The sequence below is a fragment of the Rhizophagus irregularis genome, chromosome 5 (genome assembly GCF_026210795.1).
Source record: "Rhizophagus irregularis chromosome 5, complete sequence".
Classification (NCBI taxonomy): domain Eukaryota; kingdom Fungi; phylum Glomeromycota; class Glomeromycetes; order Glomerales; family Glomeraceae; genus Rhizophagus; species Rhizophagus irregularis.
The window spans coordinates 1,204,346-1,226,148 of record NC_089433.1 but is presented as its reverse complement, the minus strand read 5'-3'; the positions used below and the strand labels follow the sequence as shown (position 1 = coordinate 1,226,148).

At 28.5% G+C, this 21,803-nt stretch overlaps 6 protein-coding genes across 6 annotated transcripts; 2 read left to right on the top strand and 4 right to left on the bottom strand.

Annotated features, from left to right (window-relative positions):
- OCT59_024810 (uncharacterized protein) lies at positions 1–2,004 on the bottom strand. The gene has a single exon (XM_025319801.2). It carries the CDS (start codon positions 1,494–1,496, stop codon positions 48–50), a length of 1,449 nt encoding a protein of 482 aa, XP_025172922.1. The 5' UTR covers positions 1,497–2,004; the 3' UTR covers positions 1–47.
- A 5,724-nt stretch (positions 2,005–7,728) lies between these two features.
- OCT59_024809 (uncharacterized protein) lies at positions 7,729–7,950 on the bottom strand (the record flags this gene model as incomplete). The annotated part of the gene is made up of 1 exon (XM_066134155.1): positions 7,729–7,950. The coding sequence occupies one exon, from the start codon at positions 7,948–7,950 to the stop codon at positions 7,729–7,731; it is 222 nt and encodes a 73-aa protein (XP_065991687.1).
- Positions 7,951–8,683: 733 nt separating this feature from the next.
- On the bottom strand, positions 8,684–9,829 carry OCT59_024808 (uncharacterized protein; the record flags this gene model as incomplete). Its single annotated transcript, XM_066134148.1, has 4 exons — positions 8,684–8,704; positions 8,784–8,920; positions 9,469–9,557; positions 9,684–9,829. 4 exons carry the CDS (start codon positions 9,827–9,829, stop codon positions 8,684–8,686), a joined length of 393 nt encoding a protein of 130 aa, XP_065991686.1.
- A 551-nt stretch (positions 9,830–10,380) lies between these two features.
- On the top strand, positions 10,381–10,797 carry OCT59_024807 (uncharacterized protein; the record flags this gene model as incomplete). The annotated part of the gene is made up of 2 exons (XM_066134141.1): positions 10,381–10,498; positions 10,583–10,797. The coding sequence occupies 2 exons, from the start codon at positions 10,381–10,383 to the stop codon at positions 10,795–10,797; spliced, it is 333 nt and encodes a 110-aa protein (XP_065991685.1).
- A 1,382-nt stretch (positions 10,798–12,179) lies between these two features.
- Positions 12,180–12,600, bottom strand: OCT59_024806 (uncharacterized protein; the record flags this gene model as incomplete). Its single annotated transcript, XM_066134135.1, has 2 exons — positions 12,180–12,364; positions 12,531–12,600. 2 exons carry the CDS (start codon positions 12,598–12,600, stop codon positions 12,180–12,182), a joined length of 255 nt encoding a protein of 84 aa, XP_065991684.1.
- An 8,572-nt stretch (positions 12,601–21,172) lies between these two features.
- Positions 21,173–21,490, top strand: OCT59_024805 (uncharacterized protein; the record flags this gene model as incomplete). The annotated part of the gene is made up of 1 exon (XM_066134128.1): positions 21,173–21,490. One exon carries the CDS (start codon positions 21,173–21,175, stop codon positions 21,488–21,490), a length of 318 nt encoding a protein of 105 aa, XP_065991683.1.
- Positions 21,491–21,803: the final 313 nt, after the last annotated feature.

The following is a 21,803-nucleotide window of genomic DNA, read 5'->3' as shown; positions in this document are numbered from 1 at the left end:
ATACTGTAATTCACCAAACTATTAACTAATCTATCATTACTACGCTATCAAAAATATGCACGAGACTTATTTTGAGTCCATTCGAAATCTTCAAAAATTTTCCCAAGATCATAAGCTTTAACCGAACCTTTTGTTACGTATTTATTAATTAAATCATTCACCTGCTGTTGATGTCGTTTAAAATCTGCATCTACAAGAAGACAAACAGGAATTGTTTGTAATAATATTGGTTGTTTATTCCAATTATCAAGGAATAATTCTAAAGAATTAAATCTAAAAATTTTATAATAATAAGAAAATTTAAATCTAAATAAATTCTTAGGTGAAGATCTAATTAATATTTCGAATAAATTATCCCAATCAGGATCATTATTATCTAATGTGTTTAAAAATAACCCATTTAAATATTTACATTCAATTAATAATTTTTCTAATTTTATAATATCAATATTATTAAATGATATTTTAAGATATTTAAGATTTGGACACTTATTATAAATTACTTGTAAAAGTCTTCTATTATCATTACCCTCATACTGAATACTTATTTCTATAAGATTTCCTTTCGTATTTTGAATTAAATTTGCCAAATCTTTAGATGGGATTTTTTGAGTTTTCAAAATTTTTAAATTAGGTAAACACACTTTATCCAAATAATTCCAATCTGCGTAACTTGATAATTTTATATCTAAACTTATTAAATTAACAAGTTGTGAAAGAATATTCGTAACAGGTTTCCAATTCATGCTAAAATATTGGATATTATTCACGTTTTTGATTAATGACTCTTCAAGTGTTTTACAATATGATTGGTCTATTACATTAGTTGGTTGTTTATTAAAACCAACAACATTTAGGTTTTTTTGAGCTTCAATTAACTTAATAATTTCATAATTATTAGTTTTCATAACGTTAAATCTTAATTTCAATTTCTTTATCGAATTACTTGTTTTAGCCAATCCTTCTAATATTTTTTTATCTACACTAGCGTTACAACAAAGGTATTCAAGCCCTGAAAAGCAATGTTCAACCCCCGGAAAAAGATGTATTTGATGATTATATTGTTTTGTTATATAAAGGTATGAAAAACTTGTATTTTTATTAATAAATAATTTCAACATTTCTTTTCTTATAATGGTACGTTTGGAGTTTTTAATATTTTTAATAGAAATCATACTTTCTAAGAGATATAGATTTAAATTCTTCCAATAACTAATATAATTAAATAAAGGTTGTTCATATTTTTGTTCAATAAAATTAATTCCATTTTCTCTCAAAGTATTCTTCGAATCTTTTGGTAAATGTGAAATTATCGTATCAAATAACATTTCAATTGCGTTACTATTTGACTTGAATCGTCCAGGGGTTTCCCATAAAATCGGAACAATTATTTCACACCAAGTTTTGTTAACTAAAAGACATGAGTAAAGGGTTTTTCCGTCGTTTTGTAATTTTTCTAATATTAATGAGAGCATACCCATGTTAAGTTCAGACATTTTTTATTATTTTGTTTTATTTATATCTATATATTTTTTTTTTTAAAAAAAAAAGAAAGAAAAAGGATGAAAAGAAAATCTGTTTATTTATATACAGTCTACACGGATTAAAGTTACGTATGGGTTTAGCGGAATTTTTATCATTTTATCGATTAATTTGATTAATTTGAAAGTATATAAGGAAATATGAAAATTTTGTGACAAACAAAAGAAAACCATAATCACATTACTGTTTAACTGTGTGACCTGTGTGACCACATGTGCCATATATAAAAATAGAGTTTTTCATTTACGGTATATTCGGTAAACATAAACATAAATAAACAATTTGTCTTTGATTTTTTACCAACATGTAAAATGTAAAATGTGCGGCTAATAAAAATATTGCATAGTAGATGACGCAAATTTTCTTTCTTTCTTTCTTTTTTTTTTACTTTTTACGATTTTTATCGTTAATTTTTAGATATATTTTTTATACTCTTAACTGTATTATTATTGTAAAAAAATCGAACGATGGATACGATGAATTTTAAACATAATATACTCAATATTGCATTATATTGAGTAAATTCATAATTGTTTATTTTTAAAAACTTGTCAAGTGACGCTTCACAAGACTCTGGGCGTTTCATCAATGTACTTATCAAATTTGGATTAGTTTTAGTTTTTTTTTTTATTGATGTGCAAGGTGCCGGTCTGGGTAAAAAATCAATATACTAATTTTGGGGCGACCTATTATTGGTTTATAGAGTAGCACAACAAAAGTTGATCAAAGAATAGTATTGAAAATACCTAATACGTTACAAAATTTTCACATGAATATTTATTATGTAAAGATTTTGATATTATAAAAGATATTATACATATATAAAAAAGTCGTTTTTAGGCACGGATTATTCAAAAAAATTAGATCCGGAAATCCTCGTGATTATTTTTAAGGATAGCTTGTTCTATTGTACTTTTTTTCACCTGACTCTTCTACGAAATATTCTCAAGTTTAAATCTGTTACTTTGTTAGGATGCCAAAAAATAAAAAAATGCATTTCAGCAAAGGTGCATGATGCAGATGCATGACCCTGTTGCATGAGTCATGCACTCATGCATAGTCACACAATAAGGTAACAAACAAAATATTGTTAAAAAAAAATTCGTCATTTTTTTTTTATTTTACTAAAAAGTAAATCTCTATATAACATGTAATGAATGGAACTAGTGAAAGAACTTTACGATATTTCCATATAGATCGTATCGGATTATTGATACGCACTTTAGGACAGAAGAAAAACTTTTTTAGTATTATGTCAGAGTCCTGTTATTCAAAAACGTATAGAAATATATATATATTTAGTATATTATATATACATTGCGCTTTGAATGAAATGTAACAGACTTTAAAAAGTGCTAAAATTTAGTGATTTTTTATTAAATGCTGTATTAGGAATAATGTATGTGTGTTGATAAATACATTGCGGATCTATCATGTGGATATGTGAGAATTTTGCAAAAGATGCGCAGTAACTTAAAATCACAATGTTACACAAATCAAAGTTAGAATATACCCGCTTTTTAATATAATTCTAAATTCTTCAAACGTTCGTTTATATCTAATTGCAAAAGTTTCTTTACTTTCTTCACCTTTTCGGGATGCTTACTCCTTTTTTTTTTATATATTATTATTTGAACTACTAATCCAGTAACTAACTGATCCTAAATAATTGCATCTTTTCTGTACAATTTGTGGAGGTACTGAGGTATCGCAGGACCCAGAAATATATATATAAGGGTCAGGTGGCGAAAATTTTTTTTTACTATGAGCTGTACGCAGAGACTTTTTACATGAGTAGTACGCATAATTGACACTTGATATTGAAAATCCTGCAAAAATACGCAAATAAAATTTCAGACATTAAGTTATTAATTATTTTATCATGACTTTTATATTATTTATAAAACCAAATACTAATGTGAAAAATAGAATTTATAGTAGCCTTAACATCACCATGAATATAGAATTCTGAAACTCTAAGAAAAGACCAGGTTTTATTCTTAAATTCTTTTTCCATTTCTTCATAGTCAATTAGGGAAGTTCTTTTGGGTTCAAATTTAGAATAAGGAGGAAAAACCATTTTTTCAATTATATTTTTCTAAAATTTCGCTTTTTTAACCCTTAAGAAATTTCTTTCAATTAATACTAAATATTACAATGCGGTTAACGTACAGTAAATATAATATTAGCCAATTTAGGCCAAAAATACGCAAACTAATTTCTTACATATAAAAATTTTGATAAAAAATACGCAAACTTGATGGCCTAACTATGGATGAAAAATTCTTAGATTGTACGCAAATCAAAAACTTTACTCTGTCTAATTTCACTATGATGGCAACGCATCTGTGTACCCTACCCCTTTATATATATTTTTCTGTGTCTCTGGTATCGCAATCCAAATTATACAGCGTGCCAGGGCCGATGATTTTTTGCGGCGCTATAAGATAAATTTTGTGTGTGACAAAAATAAATTTTGTGTTTTGTGGTGAAAAGAAAATTTTTACTGATTATGTGTAATTTTGCGGCATGTCTCAATAAAATATGTGAATTTATGTGAACGAAAAAAAAAACAAATTATGTGAATTCTGACTAAATTTGATAAATTTTGTGCAATTTTGTAGTGATCAAAAAATCGCAAATTTTGTGTTTGCGACCTGTTGTTGTTACCACTTTATTGCGGTTTTCTAAAAAAAGTTTACACATGAGATTACATGATATAAATTCAACCAATAGAAATTTATCACGTGATCACGTGTTTTATCAAAAAAAAAAATAAAAAATAAAAATTTTCAAAATCATAAAAATCATATCACTTAATTGGGTTAAATACTAATCTTTTTTCTTACAGTAGCTTGGGAACAAAAAACAGGTGAAAAAATCTGCTTTCAGGTGAAAGACATTGAAAAAAAAAAATTCTAGAATGACCCAATTCACGTTACATATTATTAAATTCAATCTTGGTCTCAGTACTCTCGCGAAACCTTTTTTTATTTTATTATGTCATTACTACATAAAAAATTTTCGCATTTATAATTTGACTAACTTTGTCGTCTTAAATTTATTTATTTATTTAATTTTTTATGATGGAAGTTCTTTGGATGATGCATTCAAGATATTCAAGATGCATACACCTTGTGTGATAAATAAAAAAACAAATAAAATTTACCGCACAATTATCATTATGGCAATCTAACATGTTTACATAATACATAGTCAATCGTAGATAAGATGAATTTTTGTAATTTCTTGAGCTTACTGTTGGAGCATCATGTACTCTTGCGCCTATACTTACAGTCTCACTCTAGTGTTAGGTTAATAATAGTATATTTGAGTACCAAGTACACAACTAGGACTAGCTATAAAGTTTATTACAATGGTATAAGTTATCATCGGATTAAAATCGGTTAGAGTTATCTAATGGCTAATGCAGTCCAAAGTTGTCCAATTACTTGTTCTCAGCGAATTTTATTTTAATAGATGATCTTACAACTAAATACATGGATCATTTTAAACAATGATTATGATTTATGAATACCGGAAGTTACGACCTTTAAGTATAGAAACGATCTGTTCCTGGACGAGTGTAAGCCATCTTAACAAATAACAATTATCCAAAAAGCATTGAATAATACAAAATCACAATCTAGACGACCAAGTGGAAATGTTATTAATATTTATTAATATAATAATAATGAGTCACTGCAAAATTTTCATATACAAATTAGTGTTACATAATCAAATTGTTTGGCGTTGACACACACTTTCGCACATATACAGTAAGAATTAATTAGAATTATATTATAATCATAAATTCATAATGACTCACTGCAAAGTTTTTGTATATAAAATTACACACATTTTCGCACTTATGATCACTATAATACACATTTTAATTTAAGTAATTATCATTAAAAATGACTATTAATTTGTATAACAAAAAATATATATATAAAAAGGCCTTACCCCCTTAGTTAAATATCCAATAATTTTTTCAATATATCATCAATATATAATTTTTTCAATATATCAATATATTTCAAATAATTTTACAAACCAGAAAAAATATAATTTTTTCAATATATCATCAATATATAATTTTTTCAATATATCAATATATTTCAAATAATTTTACAAACCAACTTCGCTCAAATGCCATACATGACATAAAGAGAACGAGGCATTAAGTGGTACGTATAAATTATAGTTTGCTGGATGGACGTATGAGTAGGTGCGCACTGTAGGGTTCACGCATCGCATGTATCATGCTTGGTGCATCCGAGGTTACAGCTGAAAGTCATTCCGGATGGTAAACTGTTATGGTCAGGAATCGTTGTAAGGTTTATCACTCCAGTTGTAAAGGTTTGGTGGACTGTTAATGATGACATTGACATATGTACACTGGTGGCTGCAGTCACTTATGAATGTTTGTTAATACAGGCGCAAAACAAGGTTAACAATAAATGGAATCTATAAATAATAAGAAAAAAAGTCGTTAGTATGGCTGGTACCAGGTGGAAGCAACCACCACCATACGCGTAAAAAAAAAGTCTCCGGAAAGGTGATGGTATCATACTACTTGAGTGGACACCCTGGAACTTGCACAATAAAGATTTATTTTTTGTTTATTTTTTGTTTTTTTTTTTCATTTCATTTCTTTATTTTTCATTTTCATTTTTTTTTTATATTATTTTTTTTCATTTTATTTTCTGTCACTTTTTTTTTAAACCCCTACTGTAATAGTCCTTTGGGATACCACACATAGGCTAACCCTCCTCCAGGAAAGCCAGTTTCTCATATATACATGTACTTTCTTTCAACTTTTTTTATCTGTAAGCCTGTATCATTAAAACTATGCAAGCAGGGAGCGCATGCTTACCTTAATATTGGTCTACCGTAAATCTTAATTTGTAAATACAATTCTTTATTTTTCAACCTGACCTTAAATATTGAGTTTGAGTATTGTTTTATATTGCTTTGTGTTATTTCATTGCCAACCAAGAAACACAAGTCTTTGCCTGGAAATAAAAAAAATAAAAAAGAAAATTTCATATTGAAAATATTTTCATAAAATAATAAAATGTATTTTTTCTAATATCGAAAAACAAAAGAACATATCTGGTAAAAGGTGTTCTTGGTTTATTAGTTTCATCTGACGAGTTACCTATCGAAGAGAGAGAGTTCGTAAAGAGGAAAGATTTCATATTGAATATATTTTCCATAAAGTACGAGTTTAATTTCTTTAAGTTCGTGAGTTCGTGAGTTTGTTGTATAAATATATTGATAAAAAAAAACGAAAAATGAAGTATTGAGAATATATTTTCCATAAATAAAGTACGGAATATATTCCATACTTTAATTTTTCTGAGTGAGTTCGTTATATGAATATGTTTATTTGAAGTTTTTGAAAAGAAAAATGAAAAAGAAGTATTGAGAAATTTGAAGGAGTTTGGGGTATATTTATACTTTTTAAAAACCTTTTACACAGTAGATGATATGGGACTTCGATGTAGATCAAGATTTTTTTACTATATTGTTTCATAAAGGAAATAATGACTCATAAAATCTTGAATCTTGATAAAAAAAACTTAATATTCATGAGTCATTACCAATATTTAAAGGGGTATATAAATCGTGATTTATCATATCGATCGATCGATCGATTCCTAATTTTCTAATGTATTAGATCTGGAAACTCTTTTAACTTCAAAGATTATCATGTAAAAAAAAGGAAATAATCACAAATAATAAAAATTCAACACTAATTCAACGAAATACGGTTGATATTTTAAGAATATTATTAAGTATGAACTCTAAATTTGGGTTTCTCTTTTATGACGTGTCAGTACTCACCAAAACCTCCTTGTTAAGTTCTTTGTTAGAAAAATCTATAACCTTGCATACTAAGAAAGCAACACCTGTAGCGTATACGCTTTTGGCGCTTCATGAGAATGATCGTAAATTAATGAAAAAGAAGCAGATATAATGCGGGTGACTGGGAATGAAAACTTCAAAAATCAATTTTGTGCACACGAATCAATTTTGTGCACACGCCCCAATATGTTAACCATTTACAAAAAAAATGAATAACACTTAATATTAATATATAATAAATACAATATATTTTTATAATATTATTATATTAAAACTTTATTAATTACATTATTATAGAATTTTAATTATCTACTATCCATTAGAAGCTGGAAATTGATCATCGATACTTGAAAATGATACGTGTAACTTATTATTGGATGACGACATCAACATTTCAATAACCTTATCAATAACATTATCAAAAGCAATCCAATTAAAATAAATTTTTGATTCATCTATACCACACAAATTTGCCCAACCTTCCTTGTTAAAATAATTCATGTCATATAATATGAAATTTGTGTTATAAAACATGCCATGAAGGACTATATGTCCGGATGCCCGTATGGCACTTCGGACTTAATAATGGTTTCCATTTCTAGAATTTTTATGACGATAGTTTCATTGTATGTAGATATGTAGAGGAGTGTAAAATATTTCGTTAGTATGATATTTTTTCTAACTATTGGATTTTTATTTATTATTTCTAAATAAAATTCTTTATTGAAAATTAACTCAGATATTGAATTGTATCAGTACAAGCATAATAAAATGTATATTTCATACGAATATATTAATTCAAAATGTGAGAGTATATATATTCTAAAAATTTATTTTATAACCGTACTTTTAATATTTTGAAATATGACTAATAACTTATTGAAATTCCGAAATGATATTATAATACATTGTATAAATAAGATCCGATAGCTTGTGTTATGAACTTATTATCGGTTGTTAAAAGTTAAATAAATTGCGGGTAATTGGAAAATTCAACATAAGATGAATTGAAACTACGCACAAAATATTAAAAGTAAATAGGTTGTGGTTTTTAATTATATATCTGATATTCTGATATTACACATCCACAAAATTTTTATACGAAAAGCTTGTGCGACAAAAAAAAATATTTATACAGTCCTTTTTCTTTTTATTACCCATTAATAAAATTTTCTCATACCTATATATTTTTTCACCTATATGTTTTTTCTTACATAAAAAGGAGAATAAAACGCAAAAATATACCACCCACACACAAACCCATACTCTATTTAAAGGAAGAGAAGACCTAATAAAGAGAAGAGAGAAGATAGAGCTAATGAAAAACGATGAAAAAAAAGAAGATAAAACATCACCTGCACACAAACCCACACTTCCAACCCATCCCTTCTCATCCCCTTTCCCTCTCGTTCTTCCCTTTTCTCTTGTTCTCCCTTCTCCTCTCGTTCTCCCCTTTCTCTCACACCTAAAGGAAGACTTAAAGAAAAGAGGCCTAAGAGAAGGCCTAATAAAGAGAAGACGGAAGAACTAGACAGAGAGAAGATGGACCTAAAAAGAAAGAAAAAAAAAGAAGATAAAAGAAATAAATTATTTTTTTCATGCAAATAAATTTTTCATTTTCTCTCATTCCTAAGTATGAAAAGAATAGAAAGGTGAGAAACGTTAGACTGACTAATCTACTCAAGTGAAGTCAACCAATGGACCTGGTCATTAAAATAGAACAAGTGGATGCAATGATAAGGGAAGTTTCGGCAACTCTATTGAGCTGGCAGGTCTATAAATCTGTAATGGATACTGCTTCACGTCTATTTTAATGATGTCTAGGAGAGAAGTTGGTGGTGTGAAGCAATGGCCTATTGCTGTGTCTTTGTCAGATCACTTGATGAATCATAAGACTAGGTGCCGCTGTTCACCAAATTTTTGGAGACTGTGAAGCTTCTACGTTACGCTCACTTAGCTAGCTAACTCTAATTACTTTTTTTTATAGATAATTAGATTCATCATGTACAGTACATCTTAAAGAAAATTCGTGGTGGTAGTCGTGATATATACTTTTATTTTCTGAAGCAACACGAATAAAAGATTTACGAACAAGTTGATCCTCACCGTGAACTAATACATATGAGTTAAGAATCCATACTCTTTATAAAAATAATGTAACAACTGAACCAAAAATCGTATGAAAATTCGTAAGTCTATTCGAAAGTTAAGGAGAAGGTACCAATGTCAAATCCAAAGTACGTATGACACATCTTTGGCTTATTTACGTAGCAGCAACCAGCGGCGTTTGCGTTGGAGATAGTCTTATCATTTCTATTTTTACGTGTTTATCATGGTACCATGTAGGTCTACGACCTTGTACCTTCGTTTCACCTTGTCTACCATGTAGGTCTAAGCTTAACCTTGTAGGCATTGCAGACGTAAAAACACTTGTGATATTGATAATGTACTCAGTTTTACTGACCATACATTAACTAACATTTCTAGGGGACCCACCCTCTTATTTAGAGGCTACTGCACCTCACTTAATTTAAGCATAGTTCTCCATAGTTCTCTATCGCATCAGCATTTCATAATATTCTTCATGACTTTGATCTTTCTTTAAATATTTGCAAGGGTATTAGACAAAATTATAGAAGGAACTATGCCTGAATACGTTGAACTAATGAAAAGATGATGGGATAATGATCCTGAAAAAAGGCCAACTGCTAATGAATTATATTATTTTTAATGAATGGGATAAAAAATATCTATCCTGGTAATTATAATTTATTTTCGGACAAAAATTGTATTTATTTATTAAATAGTGTTTTTATTATTTTTTCTATTAATTTCATAGAGAATGAACCACAATAGTTGACAATAATTACAGCCATGGTATGTGCAAGATTATTTTTATCATGTTATCACGATTTCATCATACTGTAATTAATTTTTATTATATAATTAGATGAAACAGACGAAATGGAACACATTTCACATAAACGATTGCAATCGTTCATTGAGAACGAAGGGAAAAGGGAAGACAAAGGGGTGGGTTTGGGACTTTGGGTGGGTTGGGAGTGTGAGTTTGGGACTTTGGGTGGGTTTGGGTTGGGAGTGTGGGTTGGGAGTGTGGGTTGGGAGTGTTGTTTATCGTTTTTTTTTTTCGTCTACTTTTTTTTAGGTCTAATTTTGATGCACGCTTTCGTTGTTGCTGAGAACTCCTGTACTATTAGAAGTCTTCTCTTAGGCCTCTTTTCTTTACATCTTTCTTTAGGTATGTGGGTTCGGGTGTGGGTTGGGAGTGTGGGTTTGGGACTTTGGGTGGGTGGGTTTGGGTGTGGGTTGAGAGTGTGGGTTGAAGTGTGGGGTTGGGAGTGGGTTGGGAGTGTTGTTTAACGTTTTTTTTTTCATCTTCTTTTTTTTACTAGGTCTAATTTCGTTGTTGCTGAAAACTCCTGTACCATTTAAAAACGTTAGGAAGTCTTCTCTTAGGCCTCTTTTCTTTACGTGTTGGTTTAGGTGTGGGTTGGGAGTGTGGGTTGGAGTGTGGCAAGTCTAGGATATTTAAATCTTGGCCAGTCACGTGCATTATTAAAAGATTTATCTGGATACATTTCGTTCTTTGCTTAGTGCTTTTTCTAAAGCGTTTAACGAGCTCGTAAGCGTGTCATGTTGATTCTCTGATCCAACCGGTTCGAAAATCTTTGCTACCGCGCTTTGGTATACCTCAGTCACTTATAAATGTTTGTTAATTATAGGTAATGCTGATAATAACGGTGCTTTGACTTGAATTTTTTAAGAGATTCAATTGTGTTTATCCACTTTGAAATAGTGGTAAATATTTTGACGGAAACCATTAAAATTCATTTGATACAACTCATGAACAAAGTATTTAAAAGCAATACGTAAAGCAATTACAGAATCAGCAGTCAGATTGGCATCATAGATATCTAGCTTTACTTCAAATCTAAAATCAAGGTAAATTGATAAAAAATCAGGATCGAGTGGTAGCAAGACAGAACGAGGCTAATACTGTATATTACAAAAATTGAAACAAATCCAACTCTTATTTTCTTTTTTATGTGAATTTTAGAATTATCTATACACTTTATTTATAATTGAAGAGATATTGATTTATTCAATCATCAAGCTTTAAAAAAAAAGGAAGGAATTTAATATTCTTTATTTATTTATTTATTTATTTATTTTTTGTTAGTTACGCATCTCCTTTGTTTATTATATAACAATTATTTATGCAAACAAATAGAAAATACATAGCAGTACATTAAAAGTAGCGGTACGAAAAAAAGAAAAAAGAAATTTTTTTACGTGTTATCACGTGCTAGTGTGGAAGTATCGACAAACCATGAACTTATCGTATAACGAATATTTTTACATAATATTAAGTAATTTGTTAAATATTTTGATATTAAATTTTATTAATTAAAAGCAATTTATTATGTGCATTTCAAAAAAAGTATGCACTGTATATTCACGCCAGAGGTAATTCTGACAGGAGTAATTTACTTAACATATTTAAGTTATTATTTTACGTAAATTAGATTAAACGCTCATACGAGATCTTGATTGCTGGTGCGCATGGCTCAAGTAATTGTAATAATTTTGCATTACAAAAAAAATTTAACTTTTGCTATGTAAAAAAAATTTTAATTAATAATCTATTAATAAAACTATCAAAATTAATTTGCCTTACAGAAGTAAAATTCTGCTTTAAAGCTTCTTTTTTTAGTTTTTTAACATATTTCAATTCTTTCTTTTCATATCAAATCACTTTCTTGTTGTTCTAAATATAAAATCACCTTATTATCAACTTCGCTATGAGTAATTAATGGTAAAGGATTCAAAGATTCTTCTATTTCCTTTTCTTGATTATTAGGAAGAACTGCTTTGAGAATTTCTTCGTTAGACAACATTTCTGTTGTAATTTCATCATTATCGAATTCTTTAGCATTAAAGGGATTTCAGGGTTAAGTTCATCGATCAATGTTTGGACATCTTCCAATTCTTATATATGCGTAGAATAAATTTGTGCATCAGTCTTATCGTCTATAATAATTTCCATCATTTTTAGGCAAATATCCAACAATTTTCAATCGTATCTTATGCACCATTATTCCATGCATGCGCAATATACTTAATGCACTTTATAATATTAATTTCAAACAGGATTAATGCCATATTCGTTATATTTATCATATGCCTTTAATTAATTTTTTTATTTTTTTAGGCGCAATATCGAAAGTATTTTTACATAATCAAGTTAAGTATGTATAGAATTTTTATAACTTGAAGTAATTTATTACTTACTTTAAACCTATTGATAATCCCTTGATCGCAAGGTTGTAAGTGCGCAGAGGGGAGATATTCGATAGTAATATTTGTGAGATGTGTAGTTTCATATAAGGCATGGGTTGGAGTATTATCAACAGAAGAAGAATTTACGACCTTGATTTCTCATTTTGATATCAAGTTTCTTGAGATATTGGTTCCAAACCAACACCTGCATCCAACTTTTAGTATTCCTGTAATAATCAACTGGAAGTGATTTTTTATCAATATTTTTAAGAACTCAGGGATTTTCATAAACAAAGGACACAATTTTTTACTTCCAGTTGCGTTACAGGTAAACAAAACAGTTACACGATCTTTGACCGTTTTGTATCCAGTAACCTGACCATTAGATATTGTATGACTAGGCCGCATCTTCCAAAAAAGACCCAGTTCATCACAATTGATTCTTTAGGGTCATAATTTTTTAAAATTTGATGATGATCTTCACGCATTACTTGAAGTGGCGCACTTGCTGCTTCTCCATGAATATTATATTGCGTGGCGTTTTTTAAAATTATTGATCTATCCATTAGCTAATGGTTTCTTGCTTTTAAAATGCCACTAATCATTCCTTTGCTTAGTTCGCTAACACCATATTCATTAGCTAAGTCTTTTTGTTTAAAAAAAGGTGTTGCTATTTTTTTAAACAGACTTCTTTTTTTACGCAGCAGTAAGATTATGACCAACCTAATATAAATGATGATTCTTCATCAAATGATGAAATAGAAATTAATATAGACTTTTAGGGCCTTCAACTTCGTCAAGATTTTTTTGGGGTTTACCTTTTGCATTTTCATATAAGGAAATAGGTAAAATAAACAAAAAGAATGAAACATGAAGCATGGTTATAATAAAATAAATAATGTGTGAAATTACTATATTTGAAAAAAATTTCATGTAAAATGAATGTCAGATTATCCCTTATGGTAAAAATTCATCTCGTAAAAATCTTCATCATTATATTCAGAAAAAAGTTCATTATAAAAAAAAAATTCATTACATTTACATATGTGGGTTTATGTATTATACAGTGGTGTGCAAAAAAAATGACAATTTTTTTGAGTAATGATCAGCAGGCATAACTTATCCGATTTTAGTCGTATCTACACAAATAAATATGCGTATGAAAGCCCCGTGATTACTTTATTTTTTAACGAAAAATTTTTTCCCATATATAATAAAATTGTATTTTATTAACCGTATAAAATGCCACTATCTAAGCAAGAAACTCAAAGACAAACGATATTACAATTCTGGAGGCAAGGAATACGTACTGCCGCCAAAATTCATTCTTTGACAAAGATACCACTTAGGACAATATATAGGAACCTTAAAAAAATCAAAAAAACCGGAGATGTGAAACATAGAGGTGGCAATGGACGTATTAGTAAAATAACGCAAAAGGCTGCTCGTGAAATTGGACAATATATTCAAAGAAAACCCACAATTACCGCCAAGTTCATTGCTGCCAAATTGGAAGATGTTGGTGTTAACGTCTCTCGCTCAACAGTTTCAAGGTATTTGACCAGCCACGGATACAAAAATGCACTCCCCCTTGCTACACCAATGCTTACTCCAGCCCATAAGCATAAACGTATTGAATGGGCACAAAATCACATGAATGATGACTGGCAAAATACTTTATTTAGTGATGAGACAGCTTTCCAGCTATTCCGCAACACAGTAAGGCATTGGTATAAAAAACAACGGCCAATTCGTCCCATACCAAAAGACCGAAGTAAAATTTTTGCATGGGGTGGTTTTTGCATAAGAGGTAAAACAAGTCTTTTTTGTTTTAGGGATAATGGATGGAAAATTTTACACAAAAATATTAGAAAGACAAATTCCAGAGGTGTACAGTATGTTAGGAGATAGTTGGCGGCTGCAACAAGATAATGATCCTAAACATACTAGTCGGGTTGCTAAGGAATTTCTCAAAAATAATGTCCCAGAGGTTATGGACTGGCCATCCAATAGTCCAGATCTAAACCCCATAGAAAACCTTTGGGCAATTGTTAAGAGAAATACAGAGTTGCGTAGACCAAAAAATCTTAATGAATTAGATGTTTTTTTGCATGAAGAATGGGTAAAAATTCCAAATAACCTCCTAATTAATCTTGTAAATTCAATGCCGCAACGTTGTAGGGAGGTTATTGACAGAAATGGTGAACGAATACCATATTAATTTTTTTTAATAAAGTCTACTATGTTTTAGCTTTAAAATAATACTTTTTATTTTTTGATTGGTTTATTGGTTAAAAAATTAACGTGACTTGAAAAATTGTCATTTTTTTTGCACACCACTGTACTTCGTTAAATGTTATACCACATTTAATTAGTAAAATTTGGTATAACAAAAAATTTTTCATATAATCATCCGGACTTATCAAGTTTAAGGGTTGTGAAAGAGATATTAGGAAGAAAAGCATTCAGGACGATATACTGCATAATATACTGTACCTTTTGAACGTTAAGAAATATTAAAATGAAGAACGAGGTAGTAAATAAAATGATGATTGAAGAAAAAATAGATGTAGAATACAATTCGAGAATTGATAATATAGACAAATTGGTTACGATCATAGGATCATCTGTCATCCGACGATCCGACCAGATTTCAGATCTGGTCAGTATGGCAAGCCGAGTTGGACATAATTATCAGACATTGTGCGATAAAATATCAAGCATGGCTTGACAAAATGTCACCCCGTGTCTGACATTTTACCTGTTTATGCTTGATTTTCATCTGTCCCATGCTTGATATTTATCTGTACGTGCTTGATATTTTTATCTGTTCATGCTTGATGTTTATCTATCACGTGCTTGATATTTTTATCTGTTCATGCTTGATGTTTATCTGTACGTGCTTGATGTTTTATCTGTACGTGCTTGATGTTTTATCTGTACGTGTTTGATGTTTATCTGTACGTGCTTGATATTTATCTGTACGTGCTTGATGGTTTTATCTGTACGTGCTTGATGTTTTTATTTGACCATGCTTGACATTTTTATCCGTCCGTGCTTTATGTTTTTATCCATTTGTGCCTGATATTTTTGTCCGTCTGTGCTTGATGTTTTTGTCCAACTGTATTTGATTTAATCCAACTATGCTCAATAATTTTATCTTTGTCAAAAATTAGTTTCTTTGTCAGCACAGGGTTGATATTTTGTTGGTCACATGTTTTAAGTTTAGCGTAGTTTTAAAAAAAATTTTTTTTTTTATTGGCTTTTTTTTATAAACAAATTTTGTAGAGAATTTTTATTTTTAATATAGGCAAAGGCTTTGTTTGGTAGAATTTCTTTGGGAATTTTTAATAAGATTTTTTTTGATAAAAAATTTCGTTAGAAAATTTTTTTCATTGATAGGAACATTTCTGAGTTTTTTTTTTGATGATAATTTCGTTAAAAACTTTTATTTGATAGAAATTTTATTGGAGAATTTTTTTTTTGATAAGATTTTTTTTTGATATGTACTTAACAATTTTTTTTGATAGGAGAGATTTTTTTTTTTGATAAAGAATTAATTGAGAATTTTTTTTTTTTGCAGAAAATTATTTGAAGAATTTTTTTAATAGGGAAGATTTTTTTTTTGATAGATAATTTCGTTACTAGAAAATTTTTTTAACAAGTGAGATTTTTTTTTGATAGAGAATTTCGTTAAGAATTTTTTTTAATAGGAGGGAGTTTTCCTTGATAAAGAATTCTTTTGGGAATTTTTTTTAATAAGTGAAAGTATTTTTTGATAGAAATTTCATCATAGAATTTTTTTTTTAATGGGTAAGATTTTTTTTTTTTTTGATAGATCATTTCGTTAATAATTTTTTTAACAGGAGATTTTTTTTTTTGATAGAAAATTTCGGTAAAGAATTTTTTTTTTTAATAGGAGGGAAGTTTTTTTTTGATAGAAATTCTTTTGAGAACTTTTTTTAATAGGTAAAGAATCTTTGAATTTTTTTTTTAATAGGGAAAATGTATTTTTTGATGGAAGATTTTCGTTAGAAATTTTTCTTAATCAGGGATATTTTTTTTGATTGAGAATTTCATTAGAGAATTGTTGGTTGAAAAGTTTTTTTATTTTTTTGATGGAGAATTTTGTTAGAAAATAGTTTTTTTTTTAATAAGGGTATCGAGAATTTTGGCTTGAAATTTTTTTTTTTAATAAAGAATTTCATTAGAGATCTTTTTTTATAAAATTAAAAAATTACTAAATTACATTAATAAAATTAAGATAAAATTAAAAAAAAACTATGATAGAATCCTTAATAGCATAGTAAATTAAGCAAATTTTATATACTAGTAAAGCTTCGCATGAGCCGACATAAATTAAAAAGTTAATAATGTTAACTTTAAGAAAAGTATATAGCAGAAATTTGTTTGAAGTGTTTCTTCTTTTTATCATTAATTGGAAACATTTTTGAAAATCTACTATTTTAAATACTTTTAATATATAAATAAAAATTGGGATTGCCTGGGCGATCATCGCCTGGGTTTTTTTTTTCAAATATATATGTACTATCTAATTTTTGATCGGTTATTATTAAAAAGATATTTTTTAAAAAAATTTTTTTGCAAATATATTTATTCAAAATATCTTATTTAATTAAATTTTATTTACAAATATTAAAATTTAAGTTTTAAAGAAAAAAATCACCATATTTATTTTTATTGAAGTGTACAAATAAAAGAAACAATAACAAGAAATAAAAAAGATAAGTAAATTACAATGATCAAGGAAAAAGATGCTAATAAAAAAATAAAATAACAATGGAGTAATGGAAAGTAATAGAAGATGAAAGGGAATAAAAAAGAGTAATGAGAAGTGATAGGAAACAAAAAGGAGAAATAGGACATGATGAGAGATAAAAAGGAGTGATGGGAGACAAAAAGAAGTGATGGGAAGATTAAGAGGAGTGATGGGAGACGAAAAGAAGTGATGGGAAGATTAAGAGGAGTGATGGGAGACGAAAAGGAGTAATAGGAGACGAAAAGAAGTGATGGGAAGATTAAGAGGAGTGATAGGAGACGAAAGGGAGCGATGGGAGACAAAAAAGAGTGATGGGAGACGAAAAGGAGTGATAGGAGACGAAGAGGCGTGATGGGAGACGAAAAGAAGCAATGGGAGACGAAAAGGAGTGATGGGAGACGAAAAGGAGCGATGGAAGATTAAAAGAAGTTATGGGATGACGAAGAGGAGTAAAAATTTATTAAAATTGTAAAATTTAATAAAAAATTTCCAATAAATTTTCAATCAATTTTTTATAAAAAAAAAAGATTCCTAATGAAATTCTTTATTAAATAAAAAATTTCAAGCCAAAATTCTCAATACCCTTATTAAAAAAAAACTATTTTCAATAAAATTTTCTATTGAGACTTCTAACAAAATTCTCCATCAAAAAAATAAAAAAACTTTTCAACCAACAATTCTCTAATGAAATTCTCAATCAAAAAAAATATCCCTGATTAAGAAAAATTTCTAACGAAAATCTTCCATCAAAAAATACATTTTCCCTATTAAAAAAAAATTCAAAGATTCTTTACCTATTAAAAAAAGTTCTCAAAAGAATTTCTATCAAAAAAAAACTTCCCTCCTATTAAAAAAAAAAATTCTTTACCGAAATTTTCTATCAAAAAAAAAATCTCCTGTTAAAAAAATTATTAACGAAATGATCTATCAAAAAAAAAAAAATCTTACCCATTAAAAAAAAAATTTTATGATGAAATTTCTATCAAAAAAAAAAAAATTCTCTAATAAAATTCTCCGTCAAAAATACTTTCACTTATTAAAAAAAATTCCAAAAGAATTCTTTATCAAGGAAAACTCCCTCAGTCCTATTAAAAAAAAATTCTTAACGAAATTCTCTATCAAAAAAAATCTCACTAGTTAAAAAAATTTTCTAGTAACGAAATTATCTATCAAAAAAAAAATCTTCCCTATTAAAAAAATTCTTCAAATAATTTTCTACAAAAAAAAAAAAATTTTCAATTAATTCTCTATCAAAAAAAAAAAATCTCTCCTGTTAAAAAAAATTGTTCCAACAAATTAAGTATATGTCAAAAAAAAATCTTATTAAAAAAAAATTCTCCAATAAAATTTCTATCAAATAAAAGTTTTTAACGAAATTATCATCAAAAAAAAAAAAACTCAGAAATGTCCCTATCAATGAAAAAAATTTTCTAACGAAATTTTTTATCAAAAAAAATCTTATTAAAAATTCCCAAAGAAATTCTACCAAACAAAGCCTTTGCCTATATTAAAAATAAAAATTCTCTACAAAATTTGTTTATAAAAAAAAGCCAAAAAAAAAAAATTTTTTTTAAAACTACGCTAAACTTAAAAACATGTGACCAACAAAATATCAACCCTGTGCTGACAAAGAAACTAATTTTTGACAAAGATAAAATTATCGAGTATAGTTGGATTAAATCAAACACAGTTGGACAAAAACATCAAGCACAGACGGACAAAAATATCAAGCACAGATAGATAAAAACATAAAGCACGGACGGATAAAAATGTCAAGCATGGTCGGATAAAACCATCAAGCACGTACAGATAAAACCATCAAGCACGTACAGATAAATATCAAGCACGTACAGATAAATATCAAGCACGTACAGATAAACATCAAGCACGGTACAGATAAAACATCAAGCACGTACAGATAAAACATCAAGCACGTACAGATAAACATCAAGCATGAACAGATAAACATCAAGCATGAACAGATAAAAATATCAAGCACGTGATAGATAAACATCAAGCATGAACAGATAAAAATATCAAACACGTACAGATAAATATCAAGCACGGACAGATGAATATCAAGCATGAACAGGTAAAATGTCAGGCACGGTGTAACATTTTGTCAATCCATGCTTGATTTTTCACCCGCCCAATGCCTGATAGTTTAGTCCAGCTCGGCTTGCCATAGGTCAGATGACGGATGACAGATCATCTGACCGGATGATCTGTTTTCATCCGTCAGAATTAACTTTTTGAAAAAAAACTTTTTAGGTTTATTTTTTTTATATGTAATGACTTTGGAGATGGTATGGTTTTGTGTTTTTTTTAATTAAGTCATTCTATTTTTGTTTTTTATGGGTTAGGCTTGTAGATATTTGCCAGACTCAATTAAAATGATAAACTAAGGTGAATGTTATTTGTATCTAATAGAATATTTTTTGCATTATAAAAAGAAAAAAAAAATTAACCTGCCGATCCAGTTTTTTCAATAAAATGAATTAGAGCGATTTTTTTTTTTATGTAATAACAAAAAGAATTGTTTTCCATTAATAACAAATTTATAAATTATATTTAATTAAAGTTTTTTACTTCAAATCACCGGGTGATCATCACCGTTGGCCAGAATTATCAATTTTTACTGGCACTATATTTTTTTAATGCTGGTCGATCGTCATAATTTCAGTCACCACCCGTTAGAAAAATTCTTAATTAAAAATCATTATTATTTTTCGGTGGAATTAGGCTTCAAAATCCGCAGTACCGAACGGAATTTCTGCGATTAACCCAGGTTCGGATGATTCAGATCATCTGTTTCATCCGCGGATGAATCTGTCATCTGACCTGTCAGATCGGATCCATGGATAATAAGAGATGATTTAGATGTTGAGAACGGCGAAATCAAAGTGAGCCTGATTATAACTTTAAAGGATACAACTAGCACTATATTACATGGTTTAATAATGGCTCTGTTGCTGCTGGATATTAACAATAATCTATATGTTAAAATGTCGGAAAAGTAGAATCCTTGATTTTAATTTTATAAATTTGGCAAGTAAAAGAAAAAGATTAGATGCACGGTACTTTGTGGAATTGACTTGGTTAGAAGACTGGTTGGAAAAAATGAATATTACTTTGAAGGTTTTTAACCAGTTTGAATATACAAAAGCTAACATAGTCAGTGCTCAATTAGCGAACTATATGAAATCAATGAATAATTCAACAATAGAAAGACTTCCTGATTGTTCTATTATGATGGATGGTTTGTTAATAAACGAATTTAATTTGTATTGGAACAAATCATTGAGTTTAGGGATTGGGCCAAACTACAAACTATGGTTAAATACAAGAATGAAATTTTAAATAGTGAACTAATTGAAGGTTTATTTTATTATAATTTCACTTATGATCGCTTGTTTGTCGTTTAGAGTACTTATTTAAATTGCTAACAAAATGTAATGACTTATTCCAATCTAATTCATGATTCTTATGAACGTGCTTACAAAATTAAAAATATTCTGAAGGCACTACCGACTTATACTATATTGTATCAAAGAGAGGTAAATATGATCGATAACGATATATGTATACGTTGCGAAAAAGAAGTCGAAGATTGGGATCCATATTTGGATATGTGAAGCTAATGGATTTAAGATTAGAGAGGTAATTTTGAGCGCAATGGTATCTTACGAAGAAAAGATGTTAGAAAAGGGCGATATAGATCAAGCAGCAATGGTGCGAAATATAAATATTGCGTTTTCGAGTATATTATTTGATCAATCATCAATTTTATTGGGTAAAACAAGAGAGTGGGAATTATTAAGAGGTGTGTACAATAATAGACTTAACAAAATCACTAATGATAAGGATGATTTTCAGCTTATGGGTCCATTGTTACGAGGAATTGAAAAACAAATTTGTACAAAAAGGTGCGAGGAAGTAATCAATTTAGAAAAGAAAAAAGGAATTGGCAAAGACACGATAAAAATTTATTAAAATTAGTAACCGAACAGAAAATGATGAATAGCATAATTGATAATAGGTCTATTGGGGCGACTTGGCACGTGTTTAGTTATTAGTTAGAAAACGGAATAGTATTTATTACATATTCTATTTTACGTTTGGCCTATGGAAAGATTAATAACCAAAGGTCTTATACGGGTTGGATGGGATTATGACCTTGTTGGAGAATTTTTTAGGGTTACAAAAATTTTTTTTTTGAAATTACATGTTTAGTTAACGATAATTAGTATAGGAAGTTTTAGATATAATTTTTAATTTTTTTTAATGAATTGTATTTAGATATTTT